Source organism: Misgurnus anguillicaudatus, chromosome 5, assembly GCF_027580225.2.
Source record: "Misgurnus anguillicaudatus chromosome 5, ASM2758022v2, whole genome shotgun sequence".
NCBI lineage: Eukaryota > Metazoa > Chordata > Actinopteri > Cypriniformes > Cobitidae > Misgurnus > Misgurnus anguillicaudatus.
In genome coordinates this window covers 2,536,113-2,559,600 of record NC_073341.2, presented here as the reverse complement: position 1 = coordinate 2,559,600, position 23,488 = coordinate 2,536,113, and the positions used below count along the sequence as shown (strand labels likewise).

Genomic DNA, 23,488 nt, shown 5'->3' with positions numbered 1-23,488 from the left:
ATTCTGTTGAACACAAGATGTCTGCTTTAATTAGAAAATATCAAGAAATAAAATCAGAAATATTTGAACACAAGACAAACCTTTCATTAATTCGAGTTTAAATAGTGGGTATAAATTTGTCTTAGAATCACTGTTATTGGTTTATTTCTGCGGAGACGTATATGATATTCAAGCAAAAACAAAGCATTTAGGATGTCATTTAAGATAAATTTAATAAAAATTTTGTAATCTCCCCCAACAAGAGATGTTAAAAAAAAACTTTAAACAGTTCACATTAAGGCTAGCAAGAATTGCAAAATCATGCCCCTTGTTTCAGATAACTCTTGATGCTGCAAGTCAGATTCACACTCATAAACAGAAAAAAAACAATAAATAAAAGCAGTGATGATGAAAGATACATATAAACTATATGTGTATTTTTCAGTGATTCCAACTGGCACAATCTAACTGATGCTTTTAAGCCACCTGTTGTGAACTTAAAAGTTAAAACTAATGATCAGAAGGCCACATGTATTGGCTAAAATTAACACTACAATCGGCTAAACAACATGTAAAAGCAATAAACGGTCACATGATCTTATTTTTCAGTTGCATATTTATAAACAGCATTTCCAGTGTCATATAATTAGCTGGAAATATGAGGGAATTGCAAAAGCCTTAAAAGAATAAAACATAGAAATAAGAGGTTTATTATCCATACTAAATATAATTGTTCTTGATGTTCTGCTTCCAAAATTTCAGGTAAATATTGCTCAAGTAGAGTACAACTAGCAAACTAGAGTGGTTGAGTTGATAACTTTAATGAATTACAAACTGGTCTGAAACTTTAATGTGATATGAAAGTGTGTTGGAACCGCATTAAAATTAACACAAATAATTCGCCATGGCTCTTAAACAAAATGACATACATACACAACTTTGACAGGGAAATAATTCAAACATGATTTCATCCAGAGAATGATTCTGTGTACAAGAAGAGGTCTGTACATCTCAAGGTAGCTACCTGCCCTCCTTTAGGAGCGTTTCAAGTTTAAACTCAAACAGTACCGACTTTTGCCTGTAAACTGTTTCGAAATGTTTTTGGAACAGTTGTATATATTAGGGCACCATATAGAAATAAATACAGTATATGTAAAAGTAATAAATAAATGACATTACCTGACGTTACTTTCTAAGGTTGCAAGAAATATCCATGCCAATATATATACAGAAATTCTAGCGGATTCTGTTGCTTCTCGTCAGATCAACCCAAATCCAGTATAACCGAAAACCTTCAATAAATACAGCAGCAATGAAACTGTTGAAACACAGTGTTATAGATAAGCTTGTACAAACTTCATTATCCACTAATTCAGAGCTTTAAACAGTAGCACTAGTATTGCCACTCATCCCAGTCCTAAGCATCCCTGATTGACATGCATTGCAAAGTTCACTGCCTTTCTTCCAGTCTGAATTGCCCAATAACTTTGCACTTCGGTGGCGTCACCCACATTTCAGGTTACGAGTGTCCAATCCATTAGCGTCCTTTAAGAATGCCGTCCAGCACACGATCGCCTTTCTCCGAAAGCCAGTATCCTGCCATCGCGGCCACGCCTCCTATAAAGATGGCTGTAAAGACCATGTCTCCTTTGGCCGCTAGAGTAGCTAGGGCACAGATCACAACACCAAAAAACATCTGCTGCAAGACGAGGACCTCGTCGTCCGTGATGTCATCAAACAGACCCTTCTCTGGATCCGCTGTGAAGAGGAGATGAAATGGAAGAGGGGAATAACAGTTAAAAAAAGTAGGTGAAGAGGTAGGTCACATTTTCTTCTAAATTCACATACTGTTGATTCCCTGAAGTACATTGGTGTGAAAAAGTGTAGGCCCCCTTCCTGATATAAATTTTTTTGCATGCGTGTCACACTTTAAGGTTACAGATCAAACAAATTTAACCCATGTGCATTGTTCAAATTCACTACCCTTTCGTGTTGTACGTGATGAAAGCATCCAACATCCAAATGTATCAAATACTTTTTTTGCATAAATCTGTTAAAATCAAAACTGCTAAATGGTTACAAATATTTCAGAATTTAAACTCTTTAATTGTCAAGTTCATAAATGTTGTCACTGATTTGGGGAAAAACACACAAATGACTGATTTTCAATATAAAAAGTGATTGTAGACTGGATTTTTTTATCTTTTATCACAGTTTTTTGCAATCAAAAATGTGGTTATAATGGAAGTCAATGGGGCAAAAACAGCAAATGAGGGAGAAAACAAATCGGATGTAGCAGAAAACCCAACATTGCATCAAAGCCAATGTTTTTACTAATCTTTGACATGCCCAAGACCATGATAGAGGGTAAAAAATCCGGTCCACAAAAGCGTTGTATTGGGGATCAGTCATTTGTGTGTTTTTCCCCGGGTCAGTGACGTCATTTGTGAGCTTAAGGAGTTGAAATCCTGAAATGTTTTTGACATTTGGTAGTTTTGATCAGGACTGAGGTTAATTAACAGATTTGTGCAAACAAAATAGAAATAAATATCTGATAGATTTTTACAGTAGTTTTATTTAGTTGATGTTTTCATCTAATCTGGTTCAACCAGACTCTCGTACATTCATTTCATTTGTACAGAGAGTCTGGCCACGCTCCATTGCAAAGCGTTACTTCCGTTAAGGAGGGTCCTCTGGGCAGATCCAATAGTTTTAAACTTCAACAGAGTCACTCTGAATCTGCCATAACCAATCGCTAACGTTTTGTCGTGACGTATGTCATTCAGTCTGGCGCACGACCTCAACGTCATTGTTCTTAGCCACCCCCCTCTGTTCGCTGATTGGACCTGCAGATTTTTGCCGGAGAAAATGAAACATTCCCAGACGTTGTGCTGAAGCAAAATGAAAATTAAGCGGAAGCACGTAGGAGGGTGGAGCCAGGCTAGTTTTCATCCATGAACAACACGAAATGGTAGTAAATTTGCCCATGGTGTATTTTTGAGGTTTTTTTTTTTAAAGCATTTTCACAAAATATGTGTCAATATAAGCTCTGTGTTTCCGCAAATGGGATGATTTTTGGTTACAGAGAAAGTTGTGGCCAAATTAAGACAAAAAAAATAGTGGATGAAAACATCCCCAACAATACATAAGGGTTAAATATTAATCAAAGATAACACATATAAACACATTTTTTTAAAGGAAGGTTTTTATTATGAAGGTAAAACAATTCAAACCCACATGGATTGAAAGCGCTGTTGTTGGCTAATCATTAATTTCTAATGTTTTAAGCATGCTTACTTTTCTTTAAATCACTAATATAGTCCTATACTTTAAGTACATATTTCAGAGTACAGATTACAAAAAACACAAGGCGTTAATGTGTTACAATCTATACAAAGTACATTGACCAGAATCAACAGAAGCAGGATTCATTTCTAATAACATTTTTACACAACTTTGTGGGTTCATATTGATTTTACATTTTTATTAATACTTGCACAACAAACTATCCCGTAAATAGCTTGTTATCAAGTAAATCACACGTAATAATTATTAATAATTTACTTAATAAAGTCTATGTTCATGTCTTGAAAAAACATAAGGGAAATAAAAATGATAACTCCATGAAGAACAATAGGGTCCTTTCACACCGGTGCTCGGGCACTAATTATATGGGACATACTCTTATGATCTATACAAAATGGATATTTATACTTAGTTGCTGTCATAAAATATTGTATTGTTGCACTATTTTGGTGTTTTAAGAATAAGTAATCATGCACAGATTGGAAGAGAGAGGGGGAAAGTAGGGGAATGATCTGGGACTTAAATTCAGGTTACCCAAAGCTCTACTGTGCAATATGTTAGCGCCCAGCCTACCAGGTCATTGATGCCAACATTTTCACAGGACGTTTAAGTTACTATTTCTGCTTTGCTTGCATGCTGCAAAATGGAGACGTTTGCAACAGGCAGACAACTTTCAGGCAAATTGAGTTTTACTCACTAGGTGGTAGATTCTCCACACAAATGCTGTCTCGTCGAATAAATCCCTCGGCACACTCGCAGCGGAACGAGCCCTCCTCATTAATACAAGCTTCATTGAGTCCAGGACAAGCTATTGCTTTCTCAGAGCACTCGTCAATGTCTGAGAAATACAAAAATACAGAAAGATCATCAGACATAAAACAAGCCTCGAGTGTATGAAGGGTAACATATTGCACCTGCTCTTGTACTTTAACATTAGATGGTTCAGAACCATCACACTTACCTAGACACTTAGCGCCAATGAGCCTGAACCCTCGAGAGCATTTCTTACAGCGAGCAGGTCCACTCCCCATACAGCCCACGCATGCTTGATCACAACCTACACATAATCCCATTAGTGTAAACGTGAACAAACACACACAACGCATTAATGCACTCTTGAAACTGACCTCTGCATTCATAAGAACCATCAGTGTTAAAGCAGTAGGTGTTAGATGGACAGCGAGCCAATTCAGTCCCGCACTCATCCACATCTGAAATAAACACACAATAACAAAGAGCTCAGGAATAGCATTTTAAAAGGTTACTTAACCCAAAAAGAATGTTTTTCTCATTTGGGAAAATGTCCTAGCCACTAAATCCATACAATGATTTTCAGACCTTAAAAGAATCATAAAAGTAAACAATAGAATTTGTAAATTATAATCCTTCTGAAATAACATGATCATGGTTTGGACTACTTTTATTATTTATATACTTTAAGCTTAAATGAAAAATCTATTTTCCTAAAAAACATAAAATATAATTTACTCCCCCGCATGTCATCTAAGATGTTTATGTCTTTCTTTGTTCAGTCGAGAAGAAATTAAGTTTTTTGAAGAAAACATTTCAGGATTTTTCTCCATATAGTGGACTTTGTGAACCTCAACAGTTTACAGTTTCAATGCAGCCTCAAAGGACTCCAAACGATCACAACCGAGCAATAAGAGTCTTATCTGGCAAGATGATCGTCAAAAGTACTTTTAAACCATAACTGCTTGTCTTGCACTAGCCGTGTGACGCGCCGGCGTGACCTTACGCATAAAGCTTATGATGTATGTGGAATGATACTACTTAAGTAATGCCAGATGGCTAGAGCAAGACGAGAAGTTGTGGTTTAAAAGTGTTTTATTATGACACTTATGCCTCGGCTGGGATCATCCAAAGCCATTTGAAGCTGCACTGAAACTGCTATTGTAAAATGCATTAAAACTGCAAACCATTAAGGTAAAATCCAGGAATGTTTTCCTCAAAAAACGTAATTTCCCCTCGAGGGTTTTTTTCTGTCTCTCCTTGATCCTCTTCTTGTCACCCTGCTGGCTTGCTTACTGGGAGACTGCTGACATTAGCTTAACTTAGGACTTAGTTTGTTGTTACGTTAATACAAGTATTCGTTTGAAATTGGGAGTATTACATACTACACTGTTCTTTTATTATTAATATTATTTAAATAAGAAATAAATCCATGTAAACCCTGCTGAAAAAAACAGCATACCAGCAAGACCAGCATATGTTGTGTTTTGGTGCTGGTATGCTGGTGACCACCAGCTAAACCAGCATCAAACCAGCATAATTCCCATGCTGGTTTTATCAGCAGGGAATTCATATACTTTATCCTTAACTATATTTAGAAACTGACATGCTTTTGTTGTTCTTTGCTTTTCTTTGTTTCGATTTCATGTAAAGCAGCTTTGGAACATTAAACAATTGTGAAAAGCGCTATATAAATAAATTACAAATGTAAGAAATGTATTTCAACTGCTTATATTTTGAACCTGTAATGGCATCACTAACCAACACACTTGTTGTCGTGAAGGATCCATCCAGGTTTACAGTCTTGACATTGGTTATCTTGTGGACCGGTGCACTTTTTGCAGGAGTGATAACAAGCTATATAATAAAAGAAAGAATTTTAATTGCACATTTAAAAATCTTGCATGTTGATCATTTTATTTAAGATGAAATAAGCACAGATATCATGGAGACATTGGTACAGTATATATGGTTGTTTATAGCCATTTCTGCGTCTGCAGGTGATTGGTTACCAGAGCAGGGTGGTTGTGTGTGATTGGAGCTCTTTTCTCTGTAGTATCCATCAGCACAGTTCTGACACAGGGGGCCTGAGTATCCAGGATCACACACACATTCTCCATCGCCCAGACGTGTGCCCTCACCCTCACAGCGGCCAAGACCACCGCACACACCACCAGGACCTGACGGACACTCTGAACAACAAGCACAGTGATCACAAACAGTACAATAAGGGACAATGTAAATGTTTGACACATTTCACAGACTCTTTCACTTGTATGCATCGCAGCAATGCTGATATACACTCTTAAAAATACTTGCTTGATTTCCATGCTGGGTAAATATTGGACAGAACACAAAGCTGGGTAAAAATGTAATCATATTGTAATCCAATAACAATATTTATCGTATCTAATTTAAAGGAGCGGTGAATCACATAATCAATCAATTTGATATTTTGTTATACAAGAGGTCATCATACAAGAGGTGAACATCCTGCAAGGTTCAAAACTGAAAACGTCCTCTTTACTGAAAAAAAAAGTTCTTGGCACCAAACCAAGAAAACAGTTCAGGAATGTGTATGACGTTGTACAGATTTTAATGACCACCTCCAAACTCAAATGGCCCACAGGTTTGCATGACCCATTTGTGGGCCAGGGGCAAAACAAACCATATGCAGTGTCTTAACAATCAGTAAACATGTCTTTAAAGATTGCCAAATGTAACCAAAATGACTTGGTCATTTTTCCTGAGAGACTTTTATTTTGACTCTGTTCTTCGACAACTGAACACTCCATTTCCATGGGTACTCATAACACAGTCGCTGTATAACCTTAACCTTCGGAACCTAACATTGAAGTTTGTTTTTAAAGAAGTTTCAGCTTGCGTGGGGAGTGTTTGTTTAATTTGTGTACTGCAGATTCATTTGTAAAGAAGCCACAAGTCGATGCTGGAGAGACTGTGATTAAAAACCAATGTTGTATGACACCATAACGAGCTACCTACCCAAAATTATACAAAGTAAACGTGGCAAATTTGTATAGACATTTGGGATAAAATAAAGTTGAAAATATTAATTATGCACTGGCTAAATTATTTTAAGGTTTTGTGCCAAAATGTAAACTGGACATTATTTTTATTAAGTTAGACTAGCAAAAAAAATAAAAGCCGTCACTACTATAACACTTGTAACACTATACATCTTATGAAATGTCAATGTTAACTGTTATTCTTATTCATTGACACTTGACATGTTTATGATTAGAGAAAAAGCTGTGATGTTACTCAGAGTATACGTTGTATGTGAATCCAACTTAACTGATAAAGATTAGGCTAACCTGTACAAACCATTCAAAAGTTAAAGCGCACTTGACTTGACTAATCTGGTATATGTCTGAATGTTTGAAACTATAGTGGAGAAAAATATATTGTGCCAACATATACATTTCTTTTATTACAAAACAAATATTGAATTTTTTGATGATTCAGTAAATAAGAACCCAGAGCAGATGGGAACTTTATCAATACAGTTTTGTTCAAAAAGCATCATTCTGCGTTTGATTTACAAGCTTGGTTCCTCATGGGGACCTCAAAATGTCCCCACAAGGTCACAAATTTACTGGTATATCATATCTTTTGGGGACAACGTGACAATTACCAGGTACACACACAAACACACGCACATAGCGAGCTAAAACTGCACTTTTCTGGTGAATACACACAGTTTAAAAGAATAAATCCGACTGGAATTGGTTTCAAAGCTACAACCTGTATCTCCGACGTGAATAAGACTTGAGGAGAGGAAATGAATGTAAACAAGCAAGCATGTCTACTCTATTCAAAGTCAGATTCATTGAAAAGAGCTATACAGTGTCCCACCTTTCTAGGTGCGAATTTAACGTTCCACTAGGGGGCGAGATTAAAGGACTCTATACATAGTCGGGGAGCCAAAGTCTCAAAAGCTCAATAAAATGGGTTGAACCTGACATGGTCCGCCATACTTTTTATTTATGTATTTTCTGTTAACTTTGACCCCAAGAACCAATAATTGGAGGGTTTGCTCTGCCGGAAATATCACGAAAAAAATGTGGCCATTTTAGTGTATGCACCCTTTATTTTTATCAGAAAATTGTGAAAAAATATTTTTTTCCTCAAATACTCAGTGGGTTGGGTAAGCTGTCAATAAATGCATTCCAAATACACAGAACACATGTGCATCAATTTAATGCAAAAAAGTAGGCGTTTTTCACTTTTTTCCAATATTTTCATTTTACTTCATTGGCAATCAACTATTCCCCCAAGTTATGACATCAGTCAATATACCATTCTTTTCATCAAACAGTATACTCATTCCACAGAAAAAATAATAAAAATCCAACCAAAATCAATGGATCTGTGATGATTTCACTACTAGTTGGCGATCAACAGGCTCAGAACCTTAATAGAATTTTTGGCTACTTTCAAAATTCCGAAAGACATACTGGATAAAATGATTGCGTATGTCCACATTATTAAACATCATGGTCTAGGGATCTTTTTAATTTCAACATAACCCTGTTCTCCCAATGGAAATGTGTCACACAATAAATATAATACAGCAAAATGACTTTAATTATTTTATTGCCTCAGATGACAACTATTACAACTTTAAAGAGATACTTCACCCATTTGCATTAAGCTGTGTAGCTTTAGAAACCCAGTCATGTTTTTGAATGGTCATGCATCATTTTCAATTTTCCTTGAGATGGGAGCAATACAGATTTTAGTAGTGCACTTCCTTCTTTCAATGATGTAAAAATCGTCATTTTGCGTCATTGAAAGAAGGAATTGCTATATCTTTGTCGAGGGTGTAAGACTACAAACACTCTGTCCTTATTTTTCCAGGGGGGGGGCTATGGGTGGGACCCACTCATGCTACAGACCTATTACAGATTAGTGGGTGGGACTTACGAAAATAAATGATACAGCTGCCATCTTTTTGGACTCTAAGCTAAAAGATGCTGTGGAGCCAGGATTGATGTTTTCCAACAATGGTGGAAGGTTATCAATATGATATGGAAGAGGGTGATTTCGAAAGCGTAGTGCGGATGTTCGTGGCTTTCTTTATGAGCCACAATACAGGGAAGAGCAGGTGAGGCAGATGGAGGAACAGGAGGTAGAAGACCTGTCTGTAGAAGGTAGAAGATGAGGTAGAAGACTTGCCTGTTGCAGGCGAGGAGCCTGGACTTACTCGAGCTGGAAGGGACTGGTGGTGCCTGTGCTCTCGCTGTGCGCATATGGACACAGAAATTGAGTCTGTCTGCTGCAGAGAATTTCAAAGATGCCAGTTTCTTCTGGACGAAATTTCTAGAGATTTTTGATATCTCGAACGGTTCTGCCATGGCGAGGCAACAAATTCATGGTGAATTCAGAGAAACAGGAAGTGTCTAATATCTAAGGCAAACAATGTCTTATAGTGATGACACGCGGGGTGTTTGTTTGTCTGAAGATTCCGATTGCATCGATGTGCCTATTGTGAGTCTCGGGTATAGCGCCACCAAACGGCATCAGGAAGTGTGGCAGTCACAAAAGGTGGATTTTTTGACAGTTCCATGTGATGTCCTTTTAAATACTCCTCCTAGGATTTTCATGCCATTGACACCAAAAGTGGTCAACATGATGCGGAGACATTGTAGATGATAAATTGCAAAGGGATTTTTGATATCTTGAATGCTTTTCCCATGGCAACGCGTCAAACTTTACTTTCATTTTAAAGGCATATTTAGCGCCCCCGTTTGTCTAAAATGTGGGGTTTCTTTTACCTACAGTACATAAATGGTTCAGTAGCAACATGAAATAGTCCACTGATATTTACCCACTTGATGCACTTGCCCACCGTGCATCGTTTTCTCGGAGGCACCGTGTAGTGGTAAAAAACGTGCGAGGGCCCGCCATTGCTGCTTGCAGCTATATTTAAGTTATGTTATTTTTTTCATTAGGGACCTTTCACCAATGGAAACATTAATCTTTATTGAAAGGGTCATATTTGTTGTCAAAATGTAACATACATTTCAAATGTGGTGCCTATTTGACCGAAAAAAGACAGAAAGTGGCTTTAGGCTTGGGTGGTTCACCACACAAACATCCATATCCTCATCTGATGTAGAAATTTCGTCCAGAAGAAACTGGCATCTTTGAAATTCTCTGCAGCAGACGGACTCAATTTCTGTGTCCGTAGGCACACAGCGAGAGCACAGGCACCACCAGTCCCTCCCAGCTCGAGTCAGTCCAGGCTCCTTGCCTGCAACAGGCAGGTCTTCTACCTCGGTCTTCTACCTCCTGTTCCTCCATTTGCCTCAGCTGCTCTTCCCTGTATTGTGGCTCATAAAGAAAGCCACGAACATCTGCACCACGCTTTCAAATCACCCTCTTCCATATCATATTGATAACCTTCCACTATTGTTGGAAAACATCAAGCCTGGCTCCACAGCATCTTTTAGCTTAGATTCCAAAAAGATGGCAGCTGTATCATTTATTTTCGTTTATTTCCATAAGTCCCACCCACTAATCTGTAATAGGTCTGTAGTGTGAGTGGGTCCCACCGATAGACTGATTGATTTTGGTTGGATTTTTATAATTTTTCTCTGTGGAATGAGTATACTGTTTGGTGAAAAGAATGGTATATTGACTGATGTCATTACTTGGGGGAATAGTTGATCGCCAATGAAGCAAAGATGAAAATATTGGAAAAAACGCCTACTTTTTTTGCATTAAATTGATGCAAAATTATGCAGAAATGTGTTTTAAGAGTTATTTTTTCAGTGGATGTTGTCAGCACATGTGTTTTGTGTATCTGGAATGCAGCCACTGACAGCCTACCCAACCCACTGAGAACTCGAGGGGGAAAAAAATTCCACAATTTTCTGACAAAAATAAAGGGGGCACACACCAAAATGGCCACAATTTCCCTCGCGACATTTCCGGCAGAGCAGACCCTCCAATTATTGGTTCTTGGGGTCAAAGTTAACAAAAAAACACAAATAAAAAGTATGGCAGACCATGTCAGGTTCAACCCATTTTTGAGACTTTGGCTCCCCGACTAACATTAACAAAGGAGACTAAATAAAATAGAGCTCAGAACAATTACCTTGTTTACTCTTTCTTAGAGTTAGTTACAAGACTCTCTAAAAGACGTCCAAGAGTTTTGCTTGAGGCAGTTAGTGGAGTCAAAAAGTTCGGTTCTCCTGAATTGCTTGTAGGTGTTATAAAAGTGGAGAGATATGCTTCAAACAGATGTTTAACGGGAGCGTCTCATTGGTGTGGCTGTAGATGAAGTGCACAACGATGTTCTATGGTGAGTTATGTTGTTTATTTAAATGCTATTCGGTTGCGGCTGGTTATTTCAATAACTGGCTTGTTGCAAGCCGGCTCGTTGTTGTGGGGAGTCCGAAATGTGATGCTAGACGAAACAAACTGTGATTGGTTGTTTGACATGTCGGTCAAACAGCTCGTGGGCGGGCTTTGTCCAGAAAAAGCAGCGAAAAACACCAGACCTTCAGTATTTAAGGTCTGGCTACGCGAGACTGTGCATAATGACGCATGCGATCAGAGTAACACTCGTCTAAAGCAATGAAGGTGGGATTTACACAGAACAATCACTATTTCCTGTTTAAAATTGAAATGCATATAATATTTATTTATGTTTTAAGTATTTAAAATATTTTTCTTTCTACATTCCAATTTCATATTAATATTTCATATTTTTCATCTTAATAACAAAAATATTGCATTATTATTCTATTTTACTGTCATATATAATAAGTGACATAAAATGGTCTTAAAAGACAATGCTATCGACTATCGCCATTATTTCTGGGGCAATTAACCGACTTATGAAAAGTAGCTATAATGACAGACCTAAATGAAATTGACTTTTGAAATTATATTATTTTCAAACAATGTTACACAACAGCATTATATGCAATCTATATTGTACCAGTAGTGTGACAAATACATGATATTGAAAACTATTGTAATGTTTGGTGTGTGTTTGTTCACCTGCACATTCAGGTCCATAGCGTCCCGGTGGGCAGCACAGTCTGAGCTCCTCAATGCACAGCCATTCAAACAGGTCTGGTGCTTCCTGTTGCCTGATAATCACACACAAAATAAAAACTAAAATGAACCCCATTTTCTTTGTTAGTGCACTAGTTTTGTGGTGAACAATTTATCTGTGCGAATCAATCCATAAAAATTTTTGAGTCTGAAAATGTGCTTCTCCTGTGACCACTGCCCACCAGTCTGCTGTGAGCTCCATTACTGAATAAAACACCTACTCTTCTCCATCAATTTCCAAAAGAAGAACAAGCCATATCCTTATTTTCTCATTTAAAGTGAGATTCACATTTTTATCAGTGTGCAGTCATATCTGGCTTTGGTTATGCTAAGCCCCATGTAAGAAGATAGCATAACAGCATTTTAATATAAAATGATTCATTTTCATTGAACTGTAATGTAATGTAAAAGTTTCAAATAAGACTTGAATTTTTACAATAGATGTCTAGACTTAAGCTCTCACCTGTGAAACCACCAGGTCTCCACCTGATCCTCGATCTGCTCCAGGAGTCTGTTGCATTCAAAGTCTGACTTGTCACATGCAGTCTCTATGATCTCTAACAGACGAGTTTCACTGCACAAACACAAAACAACGCAATTTAAAAACAGGTTGCAGGCCAAACAGAAATGACATTTGCAAATCTTCATTTTACAATAACGATTAATATTTCAAAAGTCGAACAGACAACCAATGATCTAATTAGGTGCGTTTACTTCAGATCTCTTACCTGCGTGCATATTTTGCTAATTTCTCTTCTTCCCAAGCAGTATTTCCTCCCCCAAAATTCTTATTGGCTGTTCGCTCCAAGCCCTGAATCAACCATCACAATAAAAGAGAAATTCTTAACCTGAATTAGGTAGTTTAAAGCAACACTTTGTAGTTTTTCAACCTTAAAGGTGCTGTAGAATAATAAGAGTTCTGTAATATCATGAGCCTCAAACACGATTATTTCCTCCTCCTTATGTAAACCTTGTGCATTCAAAAGATCGCTGAAAAACAGACCAATCTAAACATAACACCAACTGTGACGTTACAGTCGAGATGTATGCCCCAACATTAAATTACATATTTAATTAAGTACAATGTTGTTACAATGCTAAAATCAAAGGTGTGACTGCTGAGTTAGCGCTACATGCTAGTTAAAGGGACATTCCACTATTTTTGAAAATATCCCCCTCAGCTCCCCTAGAGTTAAACTTTTGATTTGTACCGTTTTGGAATCCATTCAGCTGATCTCTGGGTCTGGTGCTAGCACTTTTAGCATAGCTTAGCACAATCCATTGAATCTGATTAGACCATTAGCATCGTGCTAAAAATTAACCAAAGAGTTTCAATATTTTTCCTATTTAAAACTTGACTCTTTTGTAGGTTACATTGTGTACTAAGACCGATGGAAAATTAAAAGTTGCGATTTTCTAGGCAGATATGCTAGGAACTATACTCTCATTCTGGCATAATAATCAGTGACTTTGCTGACTTTGCATGGCTGCAGCAGGCATAGTGATATTACGCACTGCCCGAAAATAGTCCCCTGCCATTGAAAGTAACCAAGTAATCAAAAAAGTGGAATGTCCCTTTAATGCTTTATGCCAGATAGGGATGGGCACTCAATGAGTAATCAAGTACTCAAACGTGGCAGTGATGATCGATCACAAAAACAATGATGTGAAGTAGTGATGGGCGATAATTTGCATGCGATATCACGTGCATCTCGTTCCGTGATTAGAAGCAAATCGCCACCAGCTGCCTCCAGATGGAGCGGCATTTATTACACAAAGCCATAGTTCACTGACAAGCTGGGCCATATCGCATACATATAGCAAGCGATACGTCCGCAATAATTGATGCAAAATTGTTCGATTGTCAGTGAACTACAGCTTTGTGCAGCAATTGCCGCTCCATCCGAAAGCAGCCGACGGCGATCCACTTCCAATCACGGAACCGGCTTCACTGACGAGATGCGCAATGACAATCACATGCAAATTATCGCCCATCCCTACTGTGAAGCCGAACACACCTCACATCACTAAAGGGCTCGTTATAGTCGTGCGTAGGTCCTACGGCGTAGCCGCGATGGCGTAGGTTCCGTGTCGGTTTTCATTTATACTTTTGCGTCGTCGTCCTCGTCGACGTGCAAACACGCGCGCAGGCCGCTGGTAGGCAGTAACCACGCGTGTAACCACAGTAGCAGCGCGAACGCCAAAGAAGAAGAAGCTTTGCAAGTTAAGCCACAAACGAAGAAGAAACAGCAACTTGTTGTGTATAATTTGAGAAGACCAGCAATGATGGATGTAAATAAACAGCTAATTTTTTTGCAGTTTGAGTTAAATCACTCCTCAACTTGGCCATTCTTTGTTTTCACAGTCGCAAACGGAAATACCTATGATGCAGTTTTTTTACCTGACGGCAGGGGTTCTGGTGGACCAATCATAGCGCTTGCGGTCGGCGTAGAACTGACGCGCTGTTAAAATTTTTGCGAGGTGCGCATCAGGCTACGCAGAGCTACGCACAGGCTACGGATAGCCTACGGCGTAGAACCTACGCACGACTATAAATCGCCCTTAAGGCACTGTGGTTTAAAAGGATGCCGTGGTTTTCTGATTCACTTTTGGGAAAACGAAATACAGTCAGTAAGGAGCAAAATGTACAGCGCCGTCACAAGTCCAATAGGTTATCATCTCATATTTAAAAATCAAATGTACCATACGATACCAGAGCCATACGAGCATTACATCTTGACTGAGAACAGGTGAGAGGACAATATGACACAGCTAATCGCTAGAATGAGCTCGTTTACATGCACACCAATAATGCGATTATAATGGGATTTTGTCAATACTGCGATTATACTTTACCTCATGTAAACGCAATAATTCGATAAAAATAAAGCAATTAAGCTCATAATCGCAGTAAGTATAATCGCATTAAAAGAGGTGGTGTACGCCGTTTATAATCGCAGTATGCGTCCATGTAAACGCTTTAATCGCATTTATACCGCACTAACTGAAGTGCGCGTGTGTTTTAATCACGCACCTTAAGCACAAATTCGTTTTAAACTTGACATTAGGAAGTTTTACGTGAACTCTGCCAACACGACTTGCTGTCAGCAGTCTGTCTTCATTCAGAAATAGCTCAAATAACACAACATCAGTGTATTAAACCATTAAGGGACATTATAACAATAATTACAACAATAAATATATTAGTGACCACATCATAATGATAACTTCATGCTAATTCGCTCAACCAGCGCGGCATTACCTAATATTGGATATTTCTTGTAATAAAAACTTTTTTGCAATTGTTTACATGTCACTGAATTTGCTGTTCTTGTTCCATTTACACAGCGGGAAACCAGCAGATGTCCTCAACTTGCTGCGTTTCGCGTAACTAAACAATGAATGTAGTAGTGTGTAATAATATCTTACCTTTTGGCGTAGTAGTCAGTGTGGTAGCAAAAGCATTAAGTAAGTTAGTGAATTTCACAGTAACTGCATCAGCACTGTATACCTGAGGTAATTTTTTGTTATAGACCTCAGCAATGAATGAGCTTTACTGCATTTAAGTGCGCGTGCACTTCAAGTTAAAATAGATTTGATTGGCTGTCAATGGTTCATCGTTCAACATGTGCCAAAATCCCTATCGTTATAGTTGTTGTGTGAACTCTGCTATTATCTTTAATATAAAACAATTTTTAAAACTACATTTTTATATCATTTTAATGTGAACGCCCTTTACAGGCACTGTCATATTTATATCTTCATCACGGCACCGGATAATGAAATACATCCATAACAACGTGTTTGTCATTTAACGTAAGTAAATTAAAACAGTGGACCATATATGTGAGTTCATCATTTGTGCTCTGCATTGGGCTATGTGTGAATAATCCGTAAATAAAAACTGCATGTAAACCGGAGTGAAGAGGTTAGCTCCAGTCATGTAAACATCTTACTGCGGTTAAGTCCTTACTCGCATTATTGGAAATAATCGCATTATTGGTGTGCATGTAAACGAGCTGAATGATAGCAAAACACTTAAATCTGCTTAATGTTATGAAGCTTGTGCTTTGACTGGACGTGTTTTAAAGCTTGCTGATTTGTGCACATCCACAACGGGAGTTAAAGGAATATTCCATTTTCTTAAAAGAAAAATCCAGATAATTTACTCACCACCATGTCATCCAAAATGTTGATGTCTTTCTTTGTTCAGTCGAGAAGAAATTATGTTTTTTGAGGAAAACATTGCAGGATTTTTCTCATTTTCATGGACTTTAAAGGTAGGGTAACACATTTTGAAAAATGCTAACGGTAGCCGCCTAGCAATGAAATCCCGATCCCGCCCTCAAGTCAAATCGTCATCCAAAGTCACGCCTCTTTCAAAAAACATGAACACGCACATATCAGACGGTCACATCTCATGTCTCATTCACCAGTGAGAAAACTTTGCAGTACAAAGTCGAATAACACTTCCAAAATAACCAAACAACTGGTTTACATCAGAATTAGTTTAAGCACACGTTTGGTTGTGTAGACGTAGTAACTGATCGTTACGCTAATCCGTAAACGAACACAAATTTCATAAGCAACACAATGTTTCATCAATGTAGAATATCTGAATCCATCTCAATACAAACATATGGCGTACCTACCTTACCAAAATAAACAGTGCAACGACCCTTTCAGACCCTTTGCCTCCTGCAGCTGTTGCATCTTGTGGTAAAGCAGTAAAGTTAGCGATGTTCATTTGGGTTTTTGCTCTTGCTGATCCAGGCAGTTTTTACTGTTGTTGTTATAAAAGATGCCTTTAGTTTTGTGCCTCTGTTTACAGGCAGGAGGTGAGCGCACGTGAACGCGCCGATGACGTATGGTGTCTGCGTGCACTCGCTGCGCGGTGGGCATTCAAATTACGCTTACGTATGAGGGACAAAAATGGAAACGTCCATTCGGACCGAAATCTATGATTTGTTGAACATTTTTTGGTCCTATGCCTTTCACAGATGACATACATTTCTACAAATACATTTAAACAACTTAACACAGTGATTGCTATCAGGATGTGAGGAGACTTTTAACCAGCATAACAAAAATTGTTTCAGGATCAAATCTGTTACCCTACCTTTAATAGACACAAACAATTAACACTTAAAGGAACAGTATGTAAGAAATTTATATCAATTAATCATAAAATGGCCCTGATATGTCACTAGACATTAAGAAATCATGGTCATTTCAAATACTTATATCACTGACAACAGTGGTCCGGCCAGGATATTGTCATTTAAAAAGTGGAGCTGCAGCCCTCAACTGATGTTTATGTTGTCATGTTGTGTACTGGCCACCAGTTGTGTGATTGCAGTTCCAGTTTTGGCCACAATCCTACATACTGTTCCTTTAACTCAACACGTAACAGTTTTTTTCAACGGAGTTTCAAAGGACTATAAACAATCCCAAACGAGGCATAAGGGTCTTATCTAGCAAAACGATTGTCATTTTTGACAAGAAAAATAACAAATATACACTTTTAAATAGGGCTGGGTATTGGCAAGGGCCTCCCGATACGATACGTATCACGATACATGGCCCATGATACGATGCGTATCACGATACAATACAATGCGTTGCAGGTTGCGAAACATTGCAATACTTTTTCTTTTTTTTAATCAAAAATGTAAAAAAATAGAGCTGAACACCTGCAGCTCTTTGAAAGCTGCAGGTGTTTTTACATTTTCTGCCATTTTCTCACTCCCTCTAACTTCTGAGACATTGGCCGAATGGCCGTATATGGCAGACAACTGGACAGTGACATCTACAGCAGGGGCAGAGGAGGTCGTTTGACGCACATATAGGGATTTGATGGTTTTTTAAAATATCGATAGTAGAGATCGAAATATCGATACACTATCGATACAGCTAATCACGATAGTTAGCTGTATCGATATTTTTGCACAGCCCTACTTTTAAAGCACAACTTCTCGTCTAGATCCGGTCCAGCGCGACCTAACGTAAATGCGTAGTGACGTAGGGAGGTCACGTGTTACATATTTAAAATGCACAGAGAGCTTGTCGCAGAGATTCATCATAAACACCCGTGTGGCTTTATTGATTGTACTGTGAAATGGTAAAGTTTACTTTCTTACTGTTTTTCACATTTGTCATGTTTATGGTATTAGTTGATAATAAAGAGAACAAAACAACTGCTTATGATATTTATTTACTGCTGTTTATTTATTGTTTAATAAAAATGTGTATAAGATTTTAAATAAAAGATAACACAATTATTTTTCATTTGTTTATTTTCAAAAAGTAGAAAATGACTGACAACAAGAAGTAACAAAAGTGTATAAACCACTGATCTATATAAATGACTGGATTGCGCATAGAACGCTTAACGTAACAGCGTGAGGTGAAGCCAGCGCAGAGTTTGAGCCACCATCTTGGTATACCCAACCGGCAGGTGGCGTCATTGACTTCCATTCAAAATCATGTTTTAAATTCACCCGCTTTACAGCGTATCAGTCACGCAAGATTATTTTTAGGATATGTGTACGTACGTAAATTAACTGTTATTTCTGGTGTTATTTGCAATGTTTATGCTTTAATCGGGCAGGAAAATGGATTTATAAAACAACGTTAAGGTGAGTGTGTCTGCTGCGTTCTGTTAATGACACGGGTATAAATAAAGTTTTTTTTTGACATTCAGCTATACGGTCAGCAATATTTCTCTTAATAAGTTTAGGTAACTTGTAAGTTTAGATAAAATAAAACCAGCAAATTATTGTATGCACATACGGTATGAAGTATGATTATTTATATAGATTTCAGAATGAGCACGTTTGTCATTAATAGTAAATATGTTGCGGTCTGTCTGCTGATCTGATACTGTAATGAAGATGAATGTATAATAACTGATTAAAAACTAAAATGTACAACTTTCAGTAAATAACTATGTACATGCTTAGGACGTTTGTGTTGTAATAATGTACAGGGTAACTTCAGATATAAAAATGAAGACTAGTAAGGTGATGTTTTATCATTAAAATCTGATCGCGTCCATTGATGTAATAGAATGTTTGGGTATACCAACATGGCGGCGCGGTGGCTTCACAGTTGTGACGTCATGTGCAATCCAGTCATTTATATAGATCAGTGGTATAAACCTAAATGTTTGGTGTTTACTGTCAGTATCCTTCAGCTGATTCAAGTTAAGCGTTCGTCTCCCGTTGCATCATGGGAAATATGAGTGAACGAGTGTACATCGAATGTACCCTCAAAATCAGAGTGCATTGTGGGTATTGGGTAAAAGGTAGTGAATGAATGTAGGGAATGAAGTTGTTCACTCAGGTTTCGGACACCACTACAAAATGGCCGACATCCGATATAGTGCACTATATAGTTTATAGGGAGCGGTTTCAGACACAGCTTAGTTGTCGCCTTGGGGCTCTGAGCATGCGTCAAAACCGCCGCCATCTTAGAACAGGGGTCTTGTCATAGGAAGTATCTAGGTAAAGCTGCTACTGTATCTCCGCCTGTACTTCGAATTCATGGAAGATGCCGGACTTTTGTAATGCGTATGGATGTTAGGGCTACTAGCACTATGCATTACAGTCAGAAAAAGTAAATTTTCATAAAATCAAAACTTTTATTTTTTCCTGGACTAAATGCTAAATACATGTCTGACTGTTGAAACGAACCAAAAGAAAACCGCATATCAGTGAACACCCCTGACCACTCGGTGAGTTTCACGTCTTTGTAAATGAAAGTTTAATGCATTTTAGAAAGGATTGTTCCAGTGCACCTATAAACCCATTGTAGAGGTGGGAGGTGAAACACAAACACCCAAAAATTCTCAGGGCAGCCGCATATGTCGAAATTTCAGTCAAAACCGTTCCATTTCATCATAAACAATCTGAAAACAGGGCTTCAAGTGCAAAATACCAAACTTGTCCTTTAATTGGCTGGTTCTGTACTAGGTAATTTAATAAGGCAATCTGATTGGCTGACGCACACATTGGCGCTTGAAAAGTTGAGAAATGTTTAACTTCTGCAGCAAGCAAAGGCAGTGACGCGACCCTGACGAAGCCACAATTCAGTTCGGCAACGCATGACATCATCCATTCAAAGTAAATGAGACTCGTTAACGCAGGCACTGTCATATCATTTCAGTCTTCATCATCTTCATGTGCTTTGGGGTATGTGTAAATAATAAACACAATTATTAGCAAATAATCAGAAAATAAAAACTGCATGTAAACAGTAGTGTGGAGGTTAGCTTCAGACATGTAAGCATCCTCCTGCGATTAGGTCCTTACTCTGATTATTGGAAATAATCGCATTACTGGTGGAAAAGAATCGGCTGATGTCCGACAATGAAAAAAAATGCTTTCATCTGCTGACACGCATTAAAGGCCGATATATCAGTGCATCCCTCAACAAAACCTTTATATGTCTTCAATCACACAGTCAATTCATTATGATATTTAGAGGTCAACCGATATGGCTTTTTCTCTGGCCGATGCCGATATTTAGAAATCAGGGCAGCCGATGGCCGACATGTTTGGGCGATTTTCTATTTGTACATAATAATCAAAATGTTCTCATCATTAGCAGATATTTTAAATGTAAAAATGTCACTATTTAAGTCAAAGTATTTTAAAAAATTATGACTGGTCTTTCTGAAGAGTTTTACAACCTCCTCTGCACCATGCATTTATCAGACACAGATATTACTTGACACTCTGTCATCATCTTTGATCAGTTTTTTACCATGGCTTTTATTGCTTCGTAGGATAAAATCATTATTTGTTAGACCTAATAAATTATTTATTCATCATAAAGTTAACATAGTAAATGTCTATGATTTTTAGTTGAGACTGTTATTTAGGGCAAATCTTTCTAAACACATTTACATTCTCATTTCTGAGGCGCTATAAGTGACTGATTGTGCTGACAGTGACGTCTTGTGAGTTTAGTGTTGGAACAGATCTGTTGTTTCAACCGTTCATTCATACGAATCCGTTCAAAGGAGTCAGTTCGCGAATCGGACGCGCTGTGTTTTCTAATCCAGGCTGAGCAGCGCAAAACTGTAAACAAAGTCTTGCTGTAACAACACGAAAAACATTTCCTCGGTGGATATGATTTGGTCTTCCGACCTCTCGCCATCGAGTCAGTTTTGTTTTGAGTAATAAAAGCAGGGAGACAGAAAGCGTGCGCGCGCAGCTCTTCTCTCTCTCTCTCTGTCACGCAAACAAAACTCATCATCACTCATTATCACATGAAATGAGCCTAATCTTTGCACGGACAGTGCACCGCCAGACATAAGCCCGTCGCGCTGTTGTACTGGCTGCTTAATTCGCGTGACCCCGCCATCGTGTACTAAAGCTGTTTGTGAACAAGGCATGGCTGTACACACACGAGACGGGAGCGATCTGCTTGCAGCAAGAGGCAGCGTCACGAGTTCTACAACAGCGCTTAGGTGCACGCAGATGCGCCTGCCTATTAATCGGCCTAATTTTGCAGCAAAATCGGCCAAAGCCGATTTTTTAAAATATGCCAAAAATAAATCGGTCGACCTCTAATGATATTCATATTCATATTAAATTTGAGTAATTTTAATTTAATTCGGAAATATCTACATTGACTTTGCTAATAATAGAGAAATGTTGTCTGTAAATACATGAAAGCTTCGCTTAATAGTAGCCTTGAACTGTATCTAAAGATTTTGCTGCATTTTCTGCCCAAAATGGATTTTTTAATATGGTAAAATGTGTAAAACAGACACCCACCTTGATGAAGCTGGTCGTAAGTTTCTGACAAGTCTGGCAGGGTGCGGTCCGCACAGTACCCACTGACAAGAGAGAGCATAGCACCACAACAGACACGAGGGGCCAAGACCACCACATAACGTCCTGTATAACAAAACAACCAGCAAAGAGTTAATACCCCAAATACAACCACTCCAACTAAATATAACCCATTGTCCTAATGTTTTATTTATTTTGTCCTATGTGAGTTTAGAAATGGAACTTACAATTTTAAAAAATACTGTAAGGACATACATTAAATTATATATTTACCCAAAATAAATGAAACTTTACAAGGTTCTTGTTTATGTCATTTTGAGTGGATGCTTTTATAAAACCAAAATGAAGCATAATAAATACTTACAAATTATACATTTCATATAATTTTCTCAATTTTACTTTTGGACCATACTTGTTGGTATGATATAGCATGGCATTTGTAAGATATTATAATAATGTATGGCATTTTATTGCAATAATAACAAATATAAGATACAATAACAAATAAACAGTCTTCCAAGTAGTATATCAAAAAGTGTGGTTTAATACAGAAGTTATCATACAGGAAGACAGGCATTGAATTTGAAGACATTGAAAAGTGGGGTTTACTCTTTTACTTTACTTTTTGTACATTTACATGCATGTATGGATACATAATAATGTATGGCATGTTACAATCTATGAATGTGCAAGACAGGCCTAATGTACATGACAACATTCAGATTTTGTCTTACATGGAATAACTGCCTTTTTATAACACCACATTTGTATATTTTACATCAGATCATGCTTATAAAGACACTTAAGCCCAGGCTGTGATGAATTTTGTCAAAAATCAGATCTCCGTGTAATAACCGTTTATGGGCTACACTGATCTGAAATCAGATTCTCTTTCCAAGCAGCATGCATGTAGGGCAACACCTGACTGCTCGATAATAAGGACATTTCACCCTAGAGTAAATGTATTCATGCAACATTTGATATAGAGCACTGAAACGGATAATGTTGTTCATACACGGCTACAATGTTTCGACCCTGTGTTTGCATTAACACAATAATAAAAACCTTACTTTGATCTAAACGTGCCTTGTGGGCGAGGGGTGATTGGTAGGCTATATTCCGTATACTCACTTAAAAATAGTGCGACAGTTAACCGTTTCCAGACACTCTTGACAAAAACACTTCTTCGTCTTGGTGAAGTCTTCACAGGGACCTTTTTTTCCGCTGAATTTAAAGAGAATCTCCCACCAGAGTCATCGTCGGTACGTTCACTCTTCTAGTTCATTCTGATTGTGTCCTGCGGTTCACCGCTTTAGCCCCGCCTATTTGTGAAAACAACCACTGTTGTTAAAGATAGCATTTTAATGCACCAATCACACGCCGCCGTGTGCCAAAATTACTCAGTTTATCATTGGGTAATCGTACCTTAGGGAAACAAATTATACAACACTATCCCCGCTACAGAGAGTACACTAATAATTTTCAAAAGATGTAGTCTGCTCACCATAAAGCGATGACCAGTAAAATGAAAAGCAGGCTCAACGTCATTACTTGAATTA

General features: G+C 37.9%; 1 protein-coding gene across 1 annotated transcript; it reads right to left on the bottom strand.

The window, feature by feature from the left end:
- Positions 1 to 193: 193 nt before the first annotated feature.
- On the bottom strand, positions 194 to 23,260 carry creld1b (cysteine-rich with EGF-like domains 1b). The gene is made up of 11 exons (XM_055167876.2): positions 23,061 to 23,260; positions 21,912 to 22,034; positions 12,855 to 12,937; positions 12,590 to 12,700; positions 12,070 to 12,161; positions 6,048 to 6,227; positions 5,797 to 5,892; positions 4,413 to 4,496; positions 4,247 to 4,342; positions 3,983 to 4,123; positions 194 to 1,737 (listed from the first exon to the last, which is right to left on the bottom strand). The coding sequence occupies exons 2-11, from the start codon at positions 22,026 to 22,028 to the stop codon at positions 1,517 to 1,519; spliced, it is 1,221 nt and encodes a 406-aa protein (XP_055023851.2). The 5' UTR covers positions 22,029 to 22,034; positions 23,061 to 23,260; the 3' UTR covers positions 194 to 1,516.
- Between the last annotated feature and the right edge of the window lie 228 nt (positions 23,261 to 23,488).

Bases quoted from the DNA above. Each gene is read 5' to 3' on its own strand.
- creld1b (XM_055167876.2), bottom strand. From the start codon at position 22,028: ATGTGGTGGTCTTGGCCCCTCGTGTCTGTTGTGGTGCTATGCTCTCTC. The intron at 12,938-21,911 runs GTGGGTGTCTGT...TGGTTGATTCAG, and splicing joins TTACGACCAGCTTCATCAAG to GGCTTGGAGCGAACAGCCAA. The intron at 12,162-12,589 runs GTGAGAGCTTAA...TGTGATTATCAG, and splicing joins GAGACCTGGTGGTTTCACAG to GCAACAGGAAGCACCAGACC.